The sequence below is a fragment of the Fukomys damarensis genome, unplaced genomic scaffold (genome assembly GCF_012274545.1).
Source record: "Fukomys damarensis isolate Sample0158 unplaced genomic scaffold, DMR_v1.0_HiC HiC_scaffold_27, whole genome shotgun sequence".
Taxonomy (NCBI): Eukaryota; Metazoa; Chordata; class Mammalia; order Rodentia; family Bathyergidae; genus Fukomys; species Fukomys damarensis.
Genome location: NW_022900939.1, coordinates 5,628,450 through 5,648,976, shown reverse-complemented (window position 1 = coordinate 5,648,976; position 20,527 = coordinate 5,628,450). Strand labels below are relative to the sequence as shown.

Sequence of the window (20,527 nt, the reverse complement as noted above, 5' to 3'; positions counted from 1 at the left end):
ACCGAGTGCCCGGCCGACGCCCCAGAGTGGCGCCGCGAGGCTGCGGGGTCAGATTTCGGCTTTGCCCTCCCGCACCTTTGCAGAGCCCGGGATGCGGGTGAGCGGGCACCCTGCCTGCATCGACCCCCGGGAGCTCCGGGGGCGACGGCGCTTTGCACTCCTGGCCGAGCGCTGCATCCTTAGAAACGTGCGGGGGAGGCTCACGTACAGCCCCTTGGAAGCACTGGGGCCCCCGCTGCACCGAGGGTTGAAAGTGAGGCTGGGACCTGCAGGGATTGCCCTCTAGGTGGGCTGAGCCAGGGCTGTACAGCGGACCGGTGCTGGTACAGCTCTGCCAATCTGGGGCTCATTCCAAGGCCTGGGACAAACCCGCGATGGGGGTGGGACAAATAAATAGGCGCGAGCTCCTCCCCCTCTGAGTTCTTAGCCCCAGGTTCTGTACCTTGATTCCTACGTACTTCGCCCCTCCGCCCCCTTTATCAGGGCGGTGGATTTTTTCAGGTCGCCAGGATCACCCTAAAGACATCCTTCTCCCCGTCCCGACTCCCCCACTCTGACTCTCGGGATGTTTTGGAGCCTGCCCTCTGTTATTTATATCCACTGGAGCGGTCCTAGAATGTTCCGAGGCTGACCTAATCACCACCTGCTCGCCCCCCACCCCGCCCCGCTCCTCCCGCTCCCTTCTGCGCCCGGCGGCCCAACGGTGGGGTCCTGAATCCAGAAGACCAAAGGGGACGCTGGCTGGCCGGGTCCCAGCCCCCAAGGGAGTGCGCGGAGACTGTCCCAGGCTGCAGAACGCCCCCAGCGAGACAGCGCTCTGTGGGGACCCCGCCCCAGCCTGAGGAGAGTTAGTGCAGGCGCGCGGATTTTCAAAAGGCAGATTTTAAAATAAAACCGCTTTGATTCAAAACCCGGGAGGAGTTACTGAAGCCACTGAGTCCGCTCACAAAATGGACCAGGGCGCGAGGAGAGTGAAGGGAGTTGATTTCAGGGGCACCATTAGCGGCTGACACTGGAGGGCGAAACTGTCCGCAAAGTGTCTGGAGCACCCAGCACGCCTCTGTGGCCCACCGGCTCTAGCCGCGTGTGACAATCAACCTTGGGGAGTGGATATGAAACTCTGTGGCTTCCTTAACCAGTTTCAACACCCACTCTCTTGGGGTTTGGAGAGTACCTTCTCTCCTTATCTCTGTTTCTACCTTTATAAAACCTGACAGGTGACTGGCCAGCTTTGCACGGGGCCCTAGGCCCCAGCTAATTAACGATTGCAAAGCAACTGCAAATGAGAGGAGCCAGGAGACTCTGATAACAGCCACAGTGCCCTGTATTACTTTCAGTCCGTTAACAGCCCACCTAGCGCCTGGAGGCTTCACATACCTGGGCTGGAAAGTGTAAAAATACAAGGGTGAAATTAATTACCGGAGCTACCTATTAAAACCTCATTAAAAATAAAGTTGGCAGCCAAGCTCTGGGACCTGGGGAGGCTGAGCCATAGAGACATCAGGGAACTAGGCCATTCATCAGACTGAAGGCAGAGGGGCTGTGCTCGGGGAAAACATCTGGCTTCCCTTGGGGTCGAAGCTGGAAGCAGGACACAGACCGCTGCAGCTGATCTTCACTGTCCCTAAGGTGCTGCAGGGAAAATCACAGAAACCAAACCCCACAGCACCCGGGCTGCTTCAAAGGACACCGCGATGCTCTCAGAAAGCCAACTCCATACCAGTGCCACCCCCAGGGTCAGCTGTCCAGCTGTGCAGCCACACACTGCTCTGAGCCCACTGAGCTCTCAGGGTGAGCTACCCCGGCCTGAGGGTCAGGTAGAGACAGAAACCCAGGGTGAGAGGCAGCTTGGCTTAGGTCTCCAAGTGGCAGATTGGTCTGCAGCCAAATAAGACACTTGGGAGCTCACCTTGCCTTTCTGGAGTGCAGGCACCATGCCTTTATTTGTTTACTTATTCGTTCATTCGTTCATGCAGTCTAGAAAACCTGAGTCCTCCTCTGTGCTATACCCTATGCTAGGCACCGGGGACGAACGGAAAATAAGGTTGTGCCCAAGTGTACAGCAGTGATGCCACGTGGGCCCTAGGAGGACTGAGGTGGGAGACGCCTCCTTTCGGGGGACCTGACCCCAGACCCGCCTCGATGAGTAGCAATTAGTTATGTGGAGAGGCACTGGAGGCCCCAGAGCAGGGCGTGCCAAATTCCAGGGCTGTTAGCTGGTGATTTTGTGACCATGCAATGCTACCTTTTTTTTCTTGGGTGGGGGATAGAACTTGGGCCCCTGCACTTGAGAGGCAGGTGGCAGAACTACTGAGCCAAACCCCCAGCCCTGCAGTTCTTCTGCAAACATGTCTGCAAGGGCAGGAGGAAGGACAAGGACATTCACGTCTCTGTAGCCAGAAAACACGGAAACAAGTGACCATCCCCAGGGAGAGCCAGTGCTGCAGTTGTCTAACTAAAGCACATCCAGCCGGGTGTGGTGGCTCACGCCTATAATCCCAGCACTTGGGAGGCTGAGGCAGGAGGATCACTGTGAGTTCGAGACCAGCCTGGGCTACATAGTGAGTTCCAGGTCAGGCTCACCTACATAGTGAGACTCTGTTTCAAAAAAAACCAAAAACAAAAAAAAAAAAAGCCCATCCAACAGCAAGGCGGAGAAAGGACACGGTTTTGTTTTATGCTCTTTTTGCTTTTTTATTTTCTTTGCTGTGGAAGACAGAACCTAGAGCCGAGTGTAGGTAGGCAAGTGCTGTGTCAGTAAGCTACACCCAGCCCAAGAGACACTTCCACCACACAGCTGAGTGCAAGAAGTGAAGTGAAAGCATACTACATATTCAGAGAGAAAACGGGCCAAACTGATTTTGGTAGCCAACTGGAAGGAGTGGTCTCATATTGGTAGGGGACATTTTTGCAGTGTTAGATTTGTGTGTGGCAGGGGATTGAACTCAAGGCCTTCACACTGAGCTGCATCCCCTGGCACTTTTTTATTTTTGAGACAACATCTCATTAAACTGCTCAGCTGTCTAGGCTAGACTCAAGCTTGCCATCCTCCTGCTTCAGCCTCCCAGGTGCTGGGATTATAGACATGTGCCCCCGCCATACCCAGTTTAGCGTCAGAATAAATATAATGAGAAGTGGAGGGTGGAGAGGTCGACCACCTCCTTACCATACAGGGCTTGATCTCCATTGCATGCATGCGCACGCGCGCGCACACACACACACACACACACACACACACACACACACACACACACACTACAACAGCAACAACAATCAAACAGTCAGGCCCGGGTGGCACAGGCCTATAGTCCCAGCAATCAGGAAGCTGAGGCAGGAGCATCACTACAAATTCGAGGCCAGCCTAGGCTACATACCAAGACTCTCTAAAAAAAAAGAAGGAATGAGGAGGATGGTGAGTGGGTGTTGGGTCTAAAACAGTGCGGTTCATGGACTGGGCATGGCACACACCTATAATCCCAGCACTCAGGAGGCTGAGGCAGAAGGATTGCTTCAAGTCTGAGGCCAGCCTGAGCTACGTAGTACAAGGCCAGCCTGAACTGCAACAGAATGTTGCTGTCCAAAAGAATGTTCTGCAATAGGGGAACTGTGCTATAGCTGTGCGGTTTAATATGACAGCTACAAGTCGTATATGGCACTTGAAATGTAAGTAGGGTGACCGAAGAGCTAAATTTTATTTACTTTTGAGACAGAGATCTCACTATGTTGTCCAAGGTGACCTTAAACTCCTACACTCAAGAGATCCTCCTGCCTCAGCTGAAGTTACAGTCTTGCAATAACACATGTGGCTTTTCCTTTCCTTTTTTTTAAATTTTATTTATTTATTTATTTATTTGTTTATTTATTTATTTTGGGGGGGGCAAAGTCTCACTGTGTAGCTCAGGCTGGTCTTGAGCTATGTAGCCCCAGCAACCCACCTGCCTCAGCCTCCCTAGTGCTGGGAATACAGGCGTCTGCCCCCACACCCAGTGTCCCTTCCCTCTCTTTCTTCTTTCTTTCTTTTTTTTTTTTTCTCCTGGGGATGGAACCCAGGGCCTCCTGCCTACTGAGCCCTGGTTGCAACTGTGCCCCTGAGAAGGCTTCTTTGAAAAGGTCACCATGGTGGCCCTGAGGCAATTTGAGCAAGCAGAGAAGCACCCTGTTTCTCAAGTTTCCCTGGGCCTCTGGACGTTGCCCAGCATTCCTGACAGGCAGCTGAGTAAAGTGTCCCGATTGAACAGTGTTTCTAAGATCCCTCCCAGGCAGCCCCAGGTGGGAGAGCTGGTCCCAGTTAGGGAGAGGGGCTGCCAGGTGTGGAGGCTGATTCTGGGTTAGGACGCAGGAAGAAGCACAGAGGAAGGGCGGGAGAGAACCCAATAGCAGGCCGGAGTGCAGCTGCAGGAAAGCTCCTCCTCAAGCTCCTCCTGGGGTCAGGAATTTGCCCGGGGCAGATTCTTTGGAAAGTGCCCCAGAGTTGGCCGGAGGAGCCCAGGCGCTGCACCGCACACCCACCTGTCAGCCCCGAGGCAGGCCAGGCGAGGCTCACTGAGCGCATCCTCCTCGGCCAGCAGACCGGAGGCCTAGGCATCCCGAGAGTTAGCGGGCTGTCAGGGGCCCCTGTGCTGGACTCGGGGCTGCAGGCTGATCCTCAGTGGGAAGACAGCAAGCTCCTCAACCCCGTGGAATTTTCCACTAAAAGCAAAGTTCTGAAGGCGCAGTTAGAAGCTGTGAAACATGTTGGGGGCGGGCAAGGCGCATTCAGTTGTTAGCACTGAGGGTTGGAGCCCCAGCACAACAACAGCACAGCCAGGAGCTGCTCCTTAGGCCGAGGCAGGAAGATGGCAAGTTAAAGCCCAGCCTGGACTACCTAGCAAGACCCTGCCTCAAAAATAAAACGAAGAGTAATTTGTAGGAAATTCAAATTTTCAGTGTTTGTGAGTCAATTTTTATTGAAACACAACCATACTCCTCTGTTTTCAAATTGTCTTCATACCAAGGCAGAGGTCAGAGTAGCTGCTGCAGAGATTGGCTCACAAAGCCTGATGCATTTACTATCTGACCCTTTGCACAAAAACTAGGTTGACCTATGAATTAGAGAGAAACAAAATACAGAGACAGGCATGGTGCTACACACCTGTAATCCAGGACTCAGGAGGCTAAGGCAGGAGGATCACCATGAGTTTGAGGCCAGCCTGAACTACATAAAGAGACCCTGTCTCAAAAACAAACAAAATAAATTAAAAGAAAAGCAGAATTCACTTTTGTTTGTTTTTGTTTTTTGAGACAGTCTCTCTATGTAGGTCAACCTGGCCCTGAATTCACTGTGTAGCCCAGGCTGGCCTCAAACTCAAGCCTTTCAAGCGCTGGCGTAACAGGGGTGCGCCACCGTGCCCAGCTAAGCACACTTTCAAAACGGCACAGTGCTTCATGGCTGTACCCTGGATACTTAGGAGGCTGAGACAGGAGGATAGCTTGAGCCCAGAGAATTCAAGATCAATCTGGGCAACATGGCAAGACCCTGTTCCCTCTCCGCAGGAAGGAGAGCGCTTGTGGACACACTGGGTTTGCAATGCTAATGGAATGAGGGCCGTGTCACACTGTTGTTGATGTGCAGGGTTAGCCAGGGACCCAGACTCTGAGCAGAAACCAAGGTGGTCACTGCTCTGGGCCAGCAGGACGGAGAGAGGGTGGGGACACGGGCAGGGGTGGTGTCAGACACCAAGCATCCTGCTCTTCACTGTCCCTGAGCCTCACGGCCATCCCTGTGCAGCGGCACCAGCCCTCCCAGGTGACAGAGGAGAAAACCAGCGTGGAATCAGGGAAGCAGTGCTGCCCAGCCTGGGGCAGTGAGCAAACCTCCCGCTCCATCAGGCTTGGCCCCGGGAAAGGCAGGCTGGGAGTTTGTCAAAGCCGCTGGGACCCTGCAGGGTGATGGAAAACAACAGGAACCCAGAATGAGAGAATCACAACTGCGGCCTTGGCACTCTCTCGGCGCCTCATCACCCCAATCTGCCTCCATCCGTCTTCGTCCTCCCTGTGGCTGTGTTGTCTCCCCTGGGCCTCAGTCTTTCTTTTTTTGTGTGTCACTTTTAAAAGTGTACTTGCTGGCCCCGCGTGGTGACGCGCACGCCTGTAATCCCAGCACTCGGGAGGCTGAGGCAGGAGGATCACTGTGAGTTCGAGACCAACTGGGCTACATAGTGAGTTCCACGTCAGTCTCAACTACGTAGTGAGACTCAGTCTCAAAAAATTTATATATAAAAAAAAGACATAACAAAAAAAGTGTACTTGCCACTGGATGTAGAGCTTCCCAGGTAATCCAGAATAATCGTCTCATTTTCAAAGCATCTGCAAAGACCCCAAGGAGATAAGAGCGGTAGCTGCTGGGTCTGGGAGGCTGACTTACCTTTCGGGGATCACTGGTCACCCGGCTGTGCCAGGCGAACCAGGGGCCGAAGCTGTTAGCCTCGGGAGTCTCGGGAAATGCTTTCTGAGTTTTTCAAGCTGGAGGCTTAATTTTCTTTAATCTCATTTCATAAAGGAGCCCAGCAGTCCTAGGACTACCAACACCCTGGTGGCTTGGCTGTCTACACTGGCTCCAGCTATGGACAAACTGACTCAGGCCTTAGGACAGAGGGGTAATGGAGCACCAGCGGATGGTTGGTACACACGTGGGCAAAGGTGCCCCTCAGACTCGGCGGTCCGAGGGTGGGTGTGGGTTTGTGCCAGGACCCCACTTAGCCAGGACCCACTGGGTTTGCGATGCTGATGGGATGTCCCGGGTGCTGTGTCATACTGTTGTTGATGTCATGGGTGTCCCCAGGAGGGCGTGGGGCTACGAGTTCTGGATTACAGTGTCACAGTGAGGGGCCGAGGAGGAGGGTGGGCCGCAGGGACTGAAAAGGAATGTGGCTCGGGCTGCCCTGTGACTCATCTGCCCGCAGAGCACAGAGCCACTTTCCTTCCTGCCTCCGGGGCCTCTGAAGTCCCTGGAAGAGAACTTTGTGTCAGAAGAATGAGCTAGGACCCAATCCTCTTATTTCTTTTTATTTTTTTCAGGCAATGGAAGCTGGTGATTTCTTTATTTTTCTTGGTGCGCCTTTGCAGTCCATAATGATCACATTCCTCGTGGGTGCATGCACTTAACATGCGTGAATCCTTTTCTTATTCCCTTCCCCTCCCTGCCAGCCCTATCCTTCTGTCTCTTGGTCCCCTTCTCTTTTGCAAAAGATCCTCCTCCCTGTTTCCTATTGTCTAGCTTTTATTTTGTTCTTTATTTATACTTTGGGTCTCTCGTGTAAGAGAACTGATGCCATATTTAAGCTTGTGTGTCTGATTTATTTCATTTAACATTACGATCTCAAGGTGCGTCCATTTTCCTACCAGTGACTCAAATTCACCCTTCTCTATAGCAGGCTCATACTCTGCTGTGTATAAACACCACATTTTCTTTATCCATGCATCTGTTGATGCACATATAAGCTGCTCCTGACATTTCACAATTATGAACTGCGCTGCTGTACTCATGGGTGTGTACGGACGACTAGGATATGATGGCTTTAACTCTTTGGGGAAGATTCCTAGAAGGAGAAGATCTAGGAAGCCCATTTTCCTGATTCTCTGGTATCCCTGCTCTATCCATGATAGAGATCTGACAGGTGAGGGCTTTGGAGACCGCCAGAGCCTTCAGCACTTTTATCGGATCTTATCAGCAAAAAGCACACCCACAGAAGATTATATAACAACTTCTTACAGATTGCAAAGCATTCCACTAAGTACTAAGATTCCAATAAAACATTCCAAGTAAGATGGTGTCTTATGGGCCAGGGCTTTAGCTCAGTGGTTCTGCTACCTGCCTCACAAGCACAAGGACCCAAGTTCGATCCCTGGTACTAAAAGGGGAGACCAGGGATGTACCTCAGTGGTGCTGTACCTGCCTGGCAAGTACAAGGTTCTGAGTTTGACTCCCAGTACCAAAAAGGTGTGTGTGGGGGTATTTAGCTCACAGCTTGTAGAGATTTCAGTCTATAATTGTCTGGCTCCAAGACAGGGTGGCGAGGCAAAGGGGCTTGCAAAGGAGAAACAGCTCATGGTGGGCAGAAAGAAGCAAAGTAACAGGGACCTTAACAGTTCTTTGTTTTGTTTTGTTTTTAAATCTTATCCAGGCTATTTAGGGTGGGCAGCACTCACACCCATAATCCTAATGCTTTTAAGCCTAACACTGCACTATGAATCAATTCCACTGTCAACACTCTAGATCCAGGCACCTTGAAAAAGCCCCACCTATGACCACATGAGGCTTTGTGGGACATCCAAACACAAGCCATGATGGATGGTACCAACATTCTGGCAATTGCTGTGCAAATCCAGCTGCTTGGAGAAGAGCCCCGGAGTCTTGTACTGATGGTATTTCATGACAGACACTGATGTAGGATGTGGATGTTGCCTTATCCCCCACAGTAAAGACAGAAGGCTCAGCACTCAGGAGGCTGAGGCAGGAAGATTTCTGAGTTTGAGACCAGCCTGGACCATATAGTGAGTTCAAGACCTGACTCAGCTACATAGTGAGATGCTATCTCAAAAAAACAAAAATAAAGGGCCACAGATTTAGCTCAGTGGTACAGCACCTGCCTCATAAGTTCAAGGTCCTGAGTTCAGTCCTCAGTACTGGAAAAAAAGAAGCAAACAAAGAAAGAGAAAAGAAAACAGAGAGAGTGCTTGTTTTGGGTTAGAATTGATCAGATGTCTGCTGTTTCTACAACTACCCTCAATTTTCTAAGCCTGGAGTTTGATGCATGCTTTACCACTGAACTGCATCCAAACCTCAAATTATATTTTTGAATATAATATTTAATATTCCCAGAGGGAGGAGTCATGCTTCCATAGAATCTTACTATGAATTTGGTCATATCTGGGCATTTGAACGTGGACTGGGGATGCCAAGCAATAAGAACTCTGGAGGCTGAGTCCTCCTTAGCCCAGTCCTTTGGAGGAATTTCAGCTTCAGTGCCTGCAAACTCTGCAGAATCGCTGAGGCTGTCATTTGCAAACCACTAGATGCGCTGCCTGTGTGTGGGAATCCGCACGCCTCGTCTGTGTGGATTTTGGATGCTTCTGCAGACTCAGCACAGTGCTTGGCTTCACGGACTGCTTGAGCAGAACCCCTCATGTATCAGCCTGCAAACAACGGTTTCTCCTGCATGGAAACTGCCAGGGAGACTAGAGTGGAAAGCTGTCATTTGCCGCTTTTACAACCAGTCAGAAGATCACAGGTTTTACCAACTAAAAGGTGCTGGGCCTGGTAAGCACACCTGTGCACTCCAGAGGCTGAGGCAGGAGGATTGCTGTGAGTTTGAGGCCAACCCAAAAGGGGATGCCGAGGCCATCTAGACCCTCCCTTTTCATTTTGTGATGGGGAATTGAAAGCATGGAAAAGTAAAATGATAAGCCCGAGATCACATTGTCAGAGCACAATGCTTTTCCACTATGCTATATCATTTGTTCTAGAAAGCACATCAATAAAGTTGCTTATTGTTTTGAGAATAAAAGAAACTGGCATTATTTAGGGTCACGCTCTTGGTCTGTCTGGTTCCAAGGGGAACACGGGACCTCGATTTGCTGTCACCAGAAGCTTTTGAATGAGTTGCCTTATGTCAAAAGTAGTAGCACAGGGCCGGGGATTTAGCTCAGTGGTTCCGTGGCCTGCCTCTCAAGGTCAAGGTCCAGAGTTTGATCCCCGGAACCGCCCCCACCAAGTGGTAGTATAGAGAGAACCAAAACACCTGTCCAGGTTTCACAGCACAGGCGCTCCATGGCCTGCAACAGAGGGATGCTGCACCCTCATTCCCTGATCAGATCGGCAGCATTGAAGTGTATGGGTTTTTTGTTTGTTTATTTTTAGAGGTAAGGTCTCCCTGTGTAGCCCAGGCAGGCCTCGAACTCCCGGCTTCTGGAGTGCTGGGATTACAGGCGTGAGTCACCACGTCTGGCAAGTTCTTAAAAAATATATGTGATCATTATCTATAGTCACAATAACACACCAGCACTTTCTAGTCCTATCTGAACCTTGCAGCGCCTCTAATAAAACTTATCTTTGAGGTGGAAGAGAGTAACGCTGAGGCTGTGATTGGCGAGACTTCTTACTGGTCAAAATAGGGAGATGCCTGGTTGTTTCCATAATTTGGACAATGTTCATATCTTTGAAGTTCACACACCAGCGATCAAGTTTTGTCAAGCCCAACAACCAGGGAAGATGCCAAGTTCTTGGCGAGAAAAATTCCCCTGCCCACACCATTTGGGTTAGCAGGCCCCTCCCCTCACGCAATACGCACGCACGCACAAGCACGCACGCCGGCCTCTGGCCTGAGCTCGTGGCTGACTAGCCCCGGGCTTGTTTGGCGGGAAGTTTGCTTAGCGCGACTGCCTGTGGCGGCGCGGGGTGGGGGTTGTCATCGTCGTCTTGACTCTCCTCAGAGGCTCTCAGTTCTCTGTCCATGAACTCGGCGTAGGGCTTACGCCCTTCGCTCCGAGGACGCGATGATTCCCAGGAAGCGCCCAGAAACCCAGAAGACCCCCAAAGTGGTGGTGCGCCCCGGGAGCAGGAGGAGTCCCCGGGAGCCGGAGCCCGCGGCCAAGAAGCCCCGCGCGAAGGGCCCCGGTACTGCCTCGCCTGCCTCTGCTTACCCCTTTGCGCTGTACGGGTGCTCACGCCGGAGAGCTAGGGGGGGACGGGCGCCCCGATTCCCAGGAGCCCCGGGTCCCGCTGGTGCCCTGCCCCCCCAGTAGACTGTCCCCCACCCCACCCTCAAGTGAAAGGAAGAAGCAGAGTAGCGTATTTACGGTCCTGGTGTGAATAGATTATCTACTTCGAGGGCTGCTTGAAGGAACCCTACTTTCCTGGCTCTGGGTGCTGAGCGTTTCTGTTTTTCACGGTACTGGGAATTGAACCAGGGTCTTCGCACAGAGCTGCAACCGCAGCATTTTTATTTTGAGACAGGGTCTCACTGAGTCCCCCAGTTGCCTAGCCAGGGCTGGAACTTCTGATCCTCCTGCATCAGCCTCCCAGGATGCTGAGATTACAAGCCTGCTCCACCACCCCCGGCTCCTTGGGCCAGCTTCTTACCTGCCTGTCTTTGCTTTCAGCTGTGGGAGCCGCAATTTCCTTCTCATCCTCAGTGGTTTACCAGAATGTGAGCCTGGGGCCGTAGACTGTGGGGGAACTCAAAGGACTGAAGTGGGGGTTGAAGAAGTGGTTTTTGTCTCCGAGAAAAAGGAATTGGTGGTCAAGAGAAGTTGAGCCGTGGAGGTTTGGTCCACTAATATAGCTTGGAGATCCAGATTTGCTTTATCTTATATAAACATTCAACTCGCCGCCTGAGAAGTAACCTAATTTAGATTTATTCCAGATCCTACTAGATCCTCTCTGTGCCCAGAAAACAGGATTTAGGATTGACAGCTGGTCACTGCTACATTATTTTAGTATAGGATTTTTTAAAAAAATTTTTTTCCTAGTCACTTTAATACTGTCCTAAAGTCTTTTATCACGTGGTTTTTAAATTGTCAACCCAGTCCAACTCCAGCTTTCCAGTCCACAGGAGAAGAGTTCTGCAGGGTACTAAACTCTTGAGTGGATCTTTGGCTCAGCTCTGGGGAACCCTGCAAGATCATTTTTCACCCTATAATCCCAGCACTGGGAGGCTGAGGCAGGAGAAAAGTTTGAGCCCTGCCCTGGCAATGTAGCAGAATAAAAAGATTCTCAGAATAAAAAGGGCTGGGGCTGCAGCTCCCTGCAGAGGCCCTGGGTTCAACCTCCAGTGCTGCCCCACTCAATCCTCATGGGCACTGTTTTGGGGGATAGGTCACATCTCTGCTAAGTGGTTGTTCCCTGTGCTGAGTTCTCACACAGACCGTGGAAAGGGATTAGGAGGCAATGAGACATATTGGCCATTTTGAGTGAAACCTTGGCTTTGTTTAGGCTATTTCAGCTGAAAACCTGTGCGATTGCAGAGGAAAATATGTGTCTGTTGCTCTTGGCAGGTCCTAACAGGAGATATGACTCAGGCTGCCTTTGGGCGGGGCTGGCAAGCATGCAGGTCCCGGAAGTGGGCAGCAGCATCATCAGGGTCCTGCACCAGCATAAACTAGGCAAGGCTGCCTGGCCTACGATACAGCAGGTGAGACATCTCCTAGCCCAGAGCCCCAAGGTTTCCTCTGCCCTTTTCCTGCAGGCTGGGTTGTTATCACTCTGACCCTGCAGCTCGGGCTCCAGGGAACTCAGGCAGGAAGACAAGTCTTACTCTGTAAAGGAAGCATGAGCAGGGTGTGGCAGCACACGCCTGTGATTCCAGCACTTGAGAGGCTGAGGCAGGAGGATTGCTGTGAGTTCAAGGCCAGCCTGGGCTACATAGTGAGTTTAAGGCCAACCTGGACTACATAGCCAAACTCTCATAGCCTCAAAAAAACAAAACTAGAAATAGAAAGAATGAAGTAAAGGTGTTAGTTGGAGTATACTCTGCTCCTTGCTTTCCGTGATTAGTTTGTTCAAGTCCACTGCAGATGATTTCATGCCAGGCATGGTCGGACTTGGACTTGGCTTAGGGCTCAGCTCTGAAGGAGCTGGGTAGGCGGTTTATCCAGGACTTGGGATTTAAGTCGCTAATCCCCTTCATCCTCCCTTCCTCCGTGTCAGGGTCTGCAGCGGTCCTTCGTACACTCCCTGGCTTCTTACCGGATAGCCCAGAAAGCCTCCCCATTTGACAGGAGGGCCACAGCCTTGGCCTGGCACCCGGCGCACCCCAGCACCCTGGCTGTGGCCTCCAAGGGGGGTGATATCATGCTCTGGAACTTTGGTGTCAAGGACAAACCCACCTTCATCAAAGGGGTAAGCATTTCTCTGGGCCTGATGGTGCTGCTGGGAAGCGGTTGTAGTCAGGAAAGGAACGCTAGTATCATCCAGCTGCCGGATGGCGGGTCAGAGCGACCGTGGACATCTCTGACATGTAAATGGTAGCAAGTCTCAAATACTGAGTGTGCACCCTTGAACGTGAAGATGTAGCGTCATGGTCACCCTTAGAGTCTGAGCCTTCTTTTACATCTTTGACCTCATCTTGTCCATCCTTACTTCGGACACTATAGCCACACCAGCTCTTTCTGTTTCCTGGACCTGGGGCCCAGTCTTGCTGTTCACTTTGTCCGGAGCACCCTTTCCCAGAGCTGGCTCCTTCTCATCTTCAGGGCTCTGCTTAGTCTACCATGTCACAGGCGTTCATGATTCTACTCAGAAGGCTCCCCCACCTCACGTAACCATTCCCTAGGTTATCACCCTGTTCCGCCCTCAAAGGCATATCAGGGTGTGAAATGTTGTCTGTCTTTCTCTCCGTATCTGTGCCCACTAGAAAGTAGGTGCCCCTATAATCCCAACAGTCTGGAGGCTGAGGCAGGAGGATCGTCACAAGTCTGAGGCCAGTCTGTGCTATACAGTGAGTTCAAGACCAGTTGAACTACGTAGTCATACAAAGAATAAGAAAGTAGGAGCCTCATGACCTGATCTTCCTGGCTCACTCTTGTGACTCTGTGCCTAGAACAGTACATGGCCCAGAGTAGTTACTGATGTTTGTTGAATAAATGAGGGACTTTGAGCACAACTGCGTGGATGGGATGTATTCAAAAGAGATAACTAGTGTTCCGGAATACAAAAGAAGGAGAAACTCCCTGAGAATCAGAACTGTTGGAGAAGGCTTTATGGATGAGTGAGGAATGAGGAAGAGCAATATTTAAATAAGTAGAAACTGGTTGTGAAGATGGACACCTGTAATCCCAGAATTCAGGAGGCTGAGGCAGGAGGATTGCCAGGAGTTTGAGGCCAGTCTGGGTTGCAAAAGGAGTTCCAGGCCATCTTGGACTATGAGTTCTTATTTATTTATTTATTTATTTATTTTTCCCTGGGTACTAGGGATCAAACTCAGTACCTTGTGCTTGTGAGGCAGGTGCAGTGCCACTGAACTAAATCCCCACGTCCTGCCAGCCTGGAGCATGCAGTGAGACTCTCAAAAAAACAGAAAAAGAAAAGAAAAGAAAAGAAAAATTTTAAATTTATTTTTTCTTTGTGGAACAGGAGGCTAAACCAGTCTTTACGCAGAGTTATATCTTTACCCTTTTTTATTTTTTAGTTTCAGATAGGATCTTGCTGAATTGCACAGGCTGGGCTCAAATTTGTGATCCTCCTGCCACAGCTACCTAAGTAGCTGGGGTTACAGGTATGTGCCACTAGGCCCTGCTGAATTTCTGTTTGATTATTGTGCCTTACAGGGTTCAAACTCAGGACCTTGTGCTTGCCAGGCAGGTGCTACACCACTGAGCTATATCCCCAGTCCTGCTAAATATTTGTCATTGTGATAATGCATATAACATGAAGTTTACCATCTTAAATTCTCCCCACTTTGGCAGTGCTAGGGGTCAAACCCAGGATCTCACACATGCTAGGCAAGTGCTCTACACCTAAGCTACATCCTCAGCCCTTTAAAACTTTTGAATGTTAGACATGAATAATTTTTAAAATTTTATTTTTGGGTTTTTGAGATAGGGTCTCCCTAGGTAGGCTCAGGCTGTCCTTGAACTCACTGTGTACTCCAGGCTGGCTTAGAACTGGTAGTGATCCTCCTGCCTCAGCCTCTTGGGTGCTAGGATTACAGATGTGTGTGCCACCTCACCCAGCCTAAATAAAATTAAACACACATCTGAGCTTGCCGTTTTCCCACCTCTGACTTGGAGCTGGAGGAGTTGAAGGGAATCCCAGATGAGGTCTTTTATAAATGGGAGGGCGGGGCAAGCCTGTCTGAAAAGGCTGGGATCCACAGCAGAGTGGGTTGGGTCTCAACATGTGAGATGAGTGTTTGAGTGTTCGAGAAAGAGAAACATGAGTGCTGCAGGGCTGGGGATGTAGCTCAGAGATGGAGTGCTCATCTGGCATGTGTGAAGCCAAGAAAAGTTAGGTCAGGCATAATAGTGACACACACCTGAAATCCCAGCAGTCAGGAGGCTGAGGCAGGAGCATCGCCCTGCCTGGGCTACATAGGTAATGAGACCCTGTCTCAAAGAAGGGCGGGGGAAGGAAAAGAAAAGAAAAAAGAATTGCTAGAAGTCAGAGGAAATGCAGCCTGAGGATTGCTGAAGACAGAGGCTGAGGGTTTCCTGCCCCTCTGACCAGGTAGGTAGGTAACAGGCAGGTGACCACCAGGAAGGGAAGCTTGAAATAGAAATCAAAACCGAGAGCTCAAGCAGGAAGAGGACCGTTTTCCCTCAGGAACCTAGGACATAGTATAGAGAAATTTGATTAAGTCGGGACATGGAAGAAGTATTCTGGGGGAAGAACCTGTCTAAAGGGGAATGACTAGTGCTTTGACCTTGGGCAAGGCTGAAGCTTCTTTGGTTTTACATTCATTCATTCATTCTTTCATTTATTTATTTATTTTTCTGGTGCTGGGTATCGAACTCCGGACTTTGCACTTGCAATGCAAGTGCGCTGCCACTGAGCCCTTGTTTTTCGGTTATTTGGAGACAACATCTTGCTATGTAGTCTATGCTGGTCTGGAATTCACTTTGTAGCCCATATTGGCCTCAAACTCTCTCTCGGTGATCCTCCTGCCTCAGCCTCCTGAGTGCTGGGATTACAGACGTGTGTCACCATCCAGCCTTTGTCTCTTTGAGTCACCTGACATTGGTTCCGATCATTGCATCTTTCAGTCCTCTTGATTAGGGAATTTGTGTTACACTTTCTTCTAATGGGTACCAGGGATCGAACTCAGGACCTTGTACTTCCGAGGCAGGTTCAGGGCCGCTAAGCTAAATCCTCAGCCCTACATTTTCAAAATGAAGGTAGTTTATTTTACTCTTATTCATTTATGTTCATCTTAAAAATTCAGACCATAAAAGGATAAAATATGATCCAGAATTTCCATTTTTAGCATCTTTCTGTACGTACACATGGGCACATAGACCTATTCTTCTGTTTCCAACTTTACATAAATTGTCATAGAATCTGTTGTGGCCTAGTTATGATGTCAGATATTCTAGTGTGTTTGTTTTTTTTAATTAATTTTATTGGTACGTTTAAGGTCTACAGTATAATGACATTCGTCATTGGAAATTTGCACCTTTACATAATCCATCTTGGTTCTTATTTTTCCCCACTCCCCTGCCCTCCCTTTAACCCCTCTACCCCTCCCTATCTACAAAACTTTGTTTCCATTTTGTCTTTTTTTATATCAATTCCATTCCCTTCTTTCTTTTCCCTCTCACTTCCCTTCGCACCTTTACTCCCTATTTCACATTATCTATTACACCTTTTAGTCCTTATTTACACTTTCAGTTTTTCACACTAGAGAACGCTTTGGTATTTACACATGTGTGTCCTATTTATTTCACTTAAGAGTTCAGATATTGTAGTTTAATCACACCATACCAGCGGATGACCATTTAAAACTAGCTCATAATTTTCTTTTTTTGCAATGTCTTTGGTTTTGGTATCAGGGAAATGCTGATCTCAAAAAATTAGTCGGAGAGTGTTTTCTTTGCTTCTATTTTCTGGAAGAATTTGAATTCTTTTCTTTTTTTTTTTTTTTTTAGATAGGATCTCATGATGGTGTTCAGGCTGACCTTGAACTTACTATGCAGCCCAGGCTGGCCTCAGCCTCCCTGGGACTACAGGTGTGTGCCACCATGCGTGGGCTAGGATTCTTTCTTCCTAAAAATTTTACAGAATTCACTAGCAAAGTTATCTGGACCTGGAATTTTTTCATTTGTTCTTTTTTTTTTTAGACAGGGTCTCACTGTGTAGTTGGGACTGACCTGGAACTCACTATGTAGCCCAGGCTGGTCTTGAACTCACAGCAATCCTCCCGCCTCAGCTTCCCAAGTACCTGTGATTATAGGTGTATACCACTATACATGGCCCATTTTAACCATTTCTAAGTACACAGTTTTGTGATGTTGACTATATTTACATTGTTTTTTCTTGTCTTTTGAGGAGGTTTCTTGTGTTACCAAATTTGTCTGCACTTCATGGGCTCACCAGCCAGTCCTCCTGCCTCAGCCTCCCGAGGAGCTAGGATACCACTATATTCATATTGTTAGCAACCACGGCTTTTCATCTTGCAAAACTGAAACTCATTACCCACTGAACAAGTCCCTCTTTCACCCCCTCCTGCCCCTGGTAACCACAATCTACTTTCAGTTTCCACAAGTGTGGATGCTTTAGATGACATCCCTCAGAAGTGGAATCATATTATTATTTCTTTGGTTGTGACTGGCTTATTTCCCTTAATATCCTAAGGTTCATCTGTGCTGTAGTGTGATGGAATCTTCTTCTAAGAATGAATAGCCCAGAGGCCGGGGATTGTTTGATACCCGGTACCCCCCCCAAAAAAAAAGACTGAATAGCTGGGGGCTGGGGATTTAGCTCAATGGTTCTGCCACCTGCCTCACAAGCGCAAGGTCCTGAGTTTGATTCCCCCGTACCAAAAAAAAAAAGTTGTAATTATTACAGAAATTTAAGGCTGGGGATTTAGCTCAGTGGTTCCACTGCCTGCCTCGCAAGCATAAGGACCCAAGTTTGATCCCCAGTACCAAAAAAAAAAAAAAGACTGAATAGCCAGGCAGGTGGAATACGCCTGTAATTCCAACACTCAGGAGGCTGAGGCAGGAGGATCGCTGTGAGTTTGAAACCAGCCTTGGAAGGAGAACCACACCTGCTCCCGACCCAGCAACCATCGCTCAAGCACCGGGAAGGTAGGCCGGGCCGGATCCACTGTGGGAAGGAGAACCACGCCTGCTCCCGACCCAGCAACCATCCCTCAAGCGCCAGGAAGTTAGGCCAGGCCCTGATCCACTGCGGGAAGGAGAACCACGCCTGCCCCCGAACCAGCATCCATCACTCAAGCACCGGGAAGGTACCTGACCCTCCATAAGCCGCCCCCCCGACACTCTCAGACCTCCTGACTGTGCAAGTCTTTGGACCCACTCTTCAAAGACAGAGGTGGTCATCAAGGGTATTTTTCTGAGTTCCCAACTTTGAACATCTTTAAAGAAAGGGTGTGGGAAACCTGTAATAGAACATTGTGGAGTTCATCCATTCAGAAGGGTGGGGAACTCAATCTGGGCCTTGCAGCCCAAGGTCAGTCAGCATCATGAGGTTCAGCAATCAGCTAACTGAGATCAGGGGTCTTGCATCCTCACTCTGTCTGAGCCATTAAATGGTAAATATACTATATTGAAAAGTTTGTTCACTGCAGACATGTTCTGGACTGCTTCTTGATTTCAATTTAATTCAAATGATTTAAGGGTGATAGACTAGTGACTACCACAGGTGGTCAGTGTCCAAGTTGTGCTTGATCTCAGTGTGTTGCTGATTGTATCAGTTGAGGTAAAGCATTGCCGTTGATTTGATGAGCTGTTTTCTCTGATGTTATGAAGATGAGAATGTCTGTGGGTCCTTAGAGACACAGAAGCTAGGGTGCAACTATATCAGGAAGATTTGGGTGATAATCCAGAGATTAAACCAAGGACAGTCCGACAACAAAAATAAAAATGAGAAAACACTTAAGCAAGACACAAGGACAGACTTCCAGTTCACCAATGGCAAACAGTAGGGCAAATGAGGATGAAAAGGCCGATAGTGAACCACCAGGACACCCTGAACTCAAAGCACAGGAAGTAACAAAACAGATCAATCAGGCTCTAGAAAAATTCAAAACAGAAATAATTTCCCAGATAACCATAGAGATAGTGAGCAAAATGGAAGTCGTGATTCGAGACTGTAGAGCAGAAACTGACAAAAAAATAGATGAACTCAGGACCATGATAGAAGCCATGAAGGCCCAGCATAAGAAAGAAATGGAAAAAATAAATGCCCAACATAGGAAAAAAATGGAATCCATAAAACAGATTCAAACAGATATCCAGGAGATGAAACACTCTATTGAAAGTATACGCAACAGAATAAAAGAATGTGAAGATAGGCTCTCAGATATAGAAGATAAGATTGCAATCAGTGACCGTGAAAAGAGAGGTCTCTTAAAAACAGTAAGAGATCATGAGAAATCGATCCAACAACTCCTAGATAATGCAAAGAAGAATAACATAAGACTGATAGGAATACATGAAGTAGCAGGAGAAAATACAAATGACTTTAAAAAGCTGTTTGCAGAATTAATGACAGAAAACTTCCCAAACAGAGGGGAAGAATTTGACATTCAGATAACTGAGGCATATAGGACCCCAACTAGCTACAATCAAAAAAAAATCTACACCTAGACATATAATAATCAAGATCCCAGAAACCCAACAGAAGAACAAAATACTACAAGCAGTAAGAGAAAAGAAACAAATCACATACAAAGGAAAGCCCATCAGAATCACAGCAGACTTTTCAACACAAACCCTTGGGGCAAGGAGAGCCTGGAATGAGATATTTCAAGTACTAAAAGAGAACAACCTCCAACCTAGACTGATGTATGCAGCAAAACTCTCTTTCAAAATGGAGGGGGAAATAAGACACTTCCATGACAAAGAACACCTGAGAAACTACATGAATACCAAACTAGCACTACAAGCAATTCTAAACAAGATCCTAGAAAAAGACAATGAAGGCAACAACACCATGAGGCCCAACAGAGCAAATCAAATAGGCAAGGCAAGAAATTAAAAGGAGAAGGTGAAAAAGTGAAAAGAGTCAACAAAAGGCCAATAACATGTCAATAATAAGTCAGTACATATCTGTTATAACCATCAATGTCAATGGCCTTAACTCACCAATCAAGAGAAACAGACTGGCAAAATGGAATAAGAAGCAAAATCCAACAATATGTTGTATACAAGAAACACACCTAGTGCAAAAAGAAGCCCATAGACTGAAAGTGAAAAGATAGAAAATAATTCTTCATGAGACAGGAGCCCAGAAAAAAACAGGGGTAGCAGTCTTATTTGCAGACAAAGTAAATTTCAAACCAAAACTGAATCTAGTATTATTGATGTAGGACAGTACTGTATCATACCTCTATGAATGTAAAATATCTAGTACCTGCTTTATGATACATAGTAGGGACCGTGCTTTATCAGAGCTACATTTAATGATATTACTCTAGAATGTTCTCTTTCCAGACGATGATTAAGAGGCTAATAGAAAAAATGGTGCCAGGCACCACAGCAGCAACAGAACTTTGCTGTTCTCTGGATATTATTCTTTTCTTTGGTTTTTTCATTTTTTTTTAATGGAATGTGCTGAATGTCTATAATTTTGTTCAGACAACTGCAGAACCTGGAAAAGCTGTTGCTGCTATCGATGCATAACATACTATTATTAGTCTATACACACACACACACACACACACACACACACACATATAAATTGAATTTTGGGAAACTTTAACAGTGCTGCCAACTTTGGAAAAAGTCATCCCAATTTACTGTGTTGACTTGGCATTGTACAGAAATGGACAACCATATTGGTCTAGAAATGTTAATTTATTTTTATTTT

General features: G+C 48.3%; 2 protein-coding genes across 6 annotated transcripts in view; one reads left to right on the top strand and one right to left on the bottom strand.

Annotated features, from left to right (window-relative positions):
• Pacsin3 (protein kinase C and casein kinase substrate in neurons 3) overlaps window positions 1–548 on the bottom strand; it is a 7,674-nt gene extending 7,126 nt beyond the window's left edge. Inside the window, exon 1 of the mRNA XM_033756650.1 lies at window positions 443–548. The gene's annotated coding sequence lies outside the window, so the exon portion shown is untranslated. The remainder of the gene's footprint in view (window positions 1–442) is intronic.
• A 9,814-nt stretch (window positions 549–10,362) lies between these two features.
• Ddb2 (damage specific DNA binding protein 2) overlaps window positions 10,363–20,527 on the top strand; it is a 19,040-nt gene continuing 8,875 nt past the window's right edge. For all 5 annotated transcript variants that reach the window (XM_010612438.2, XM_010612439.1, XM_010612437.1 and 2 more), the window contains exons 1-3: window positions 10,363–10,654; window positions 12,034–12,170; window positions 12,686–12,877. In XM_010612438.2, the coding sequence (XP_010610740.1) occupies window positions 10,534–10,654; window positions 12,034–12,170; window positions 12,686–12,877 (450 nt within the window). In that variant the 5' untranslated portion in view covers window positions 10,363–10,533. The remainder of the gene's footprint in view (window positions 10,655–12,033; window positions 12,171–12,685; window positions 12,878–20,527) is intronic.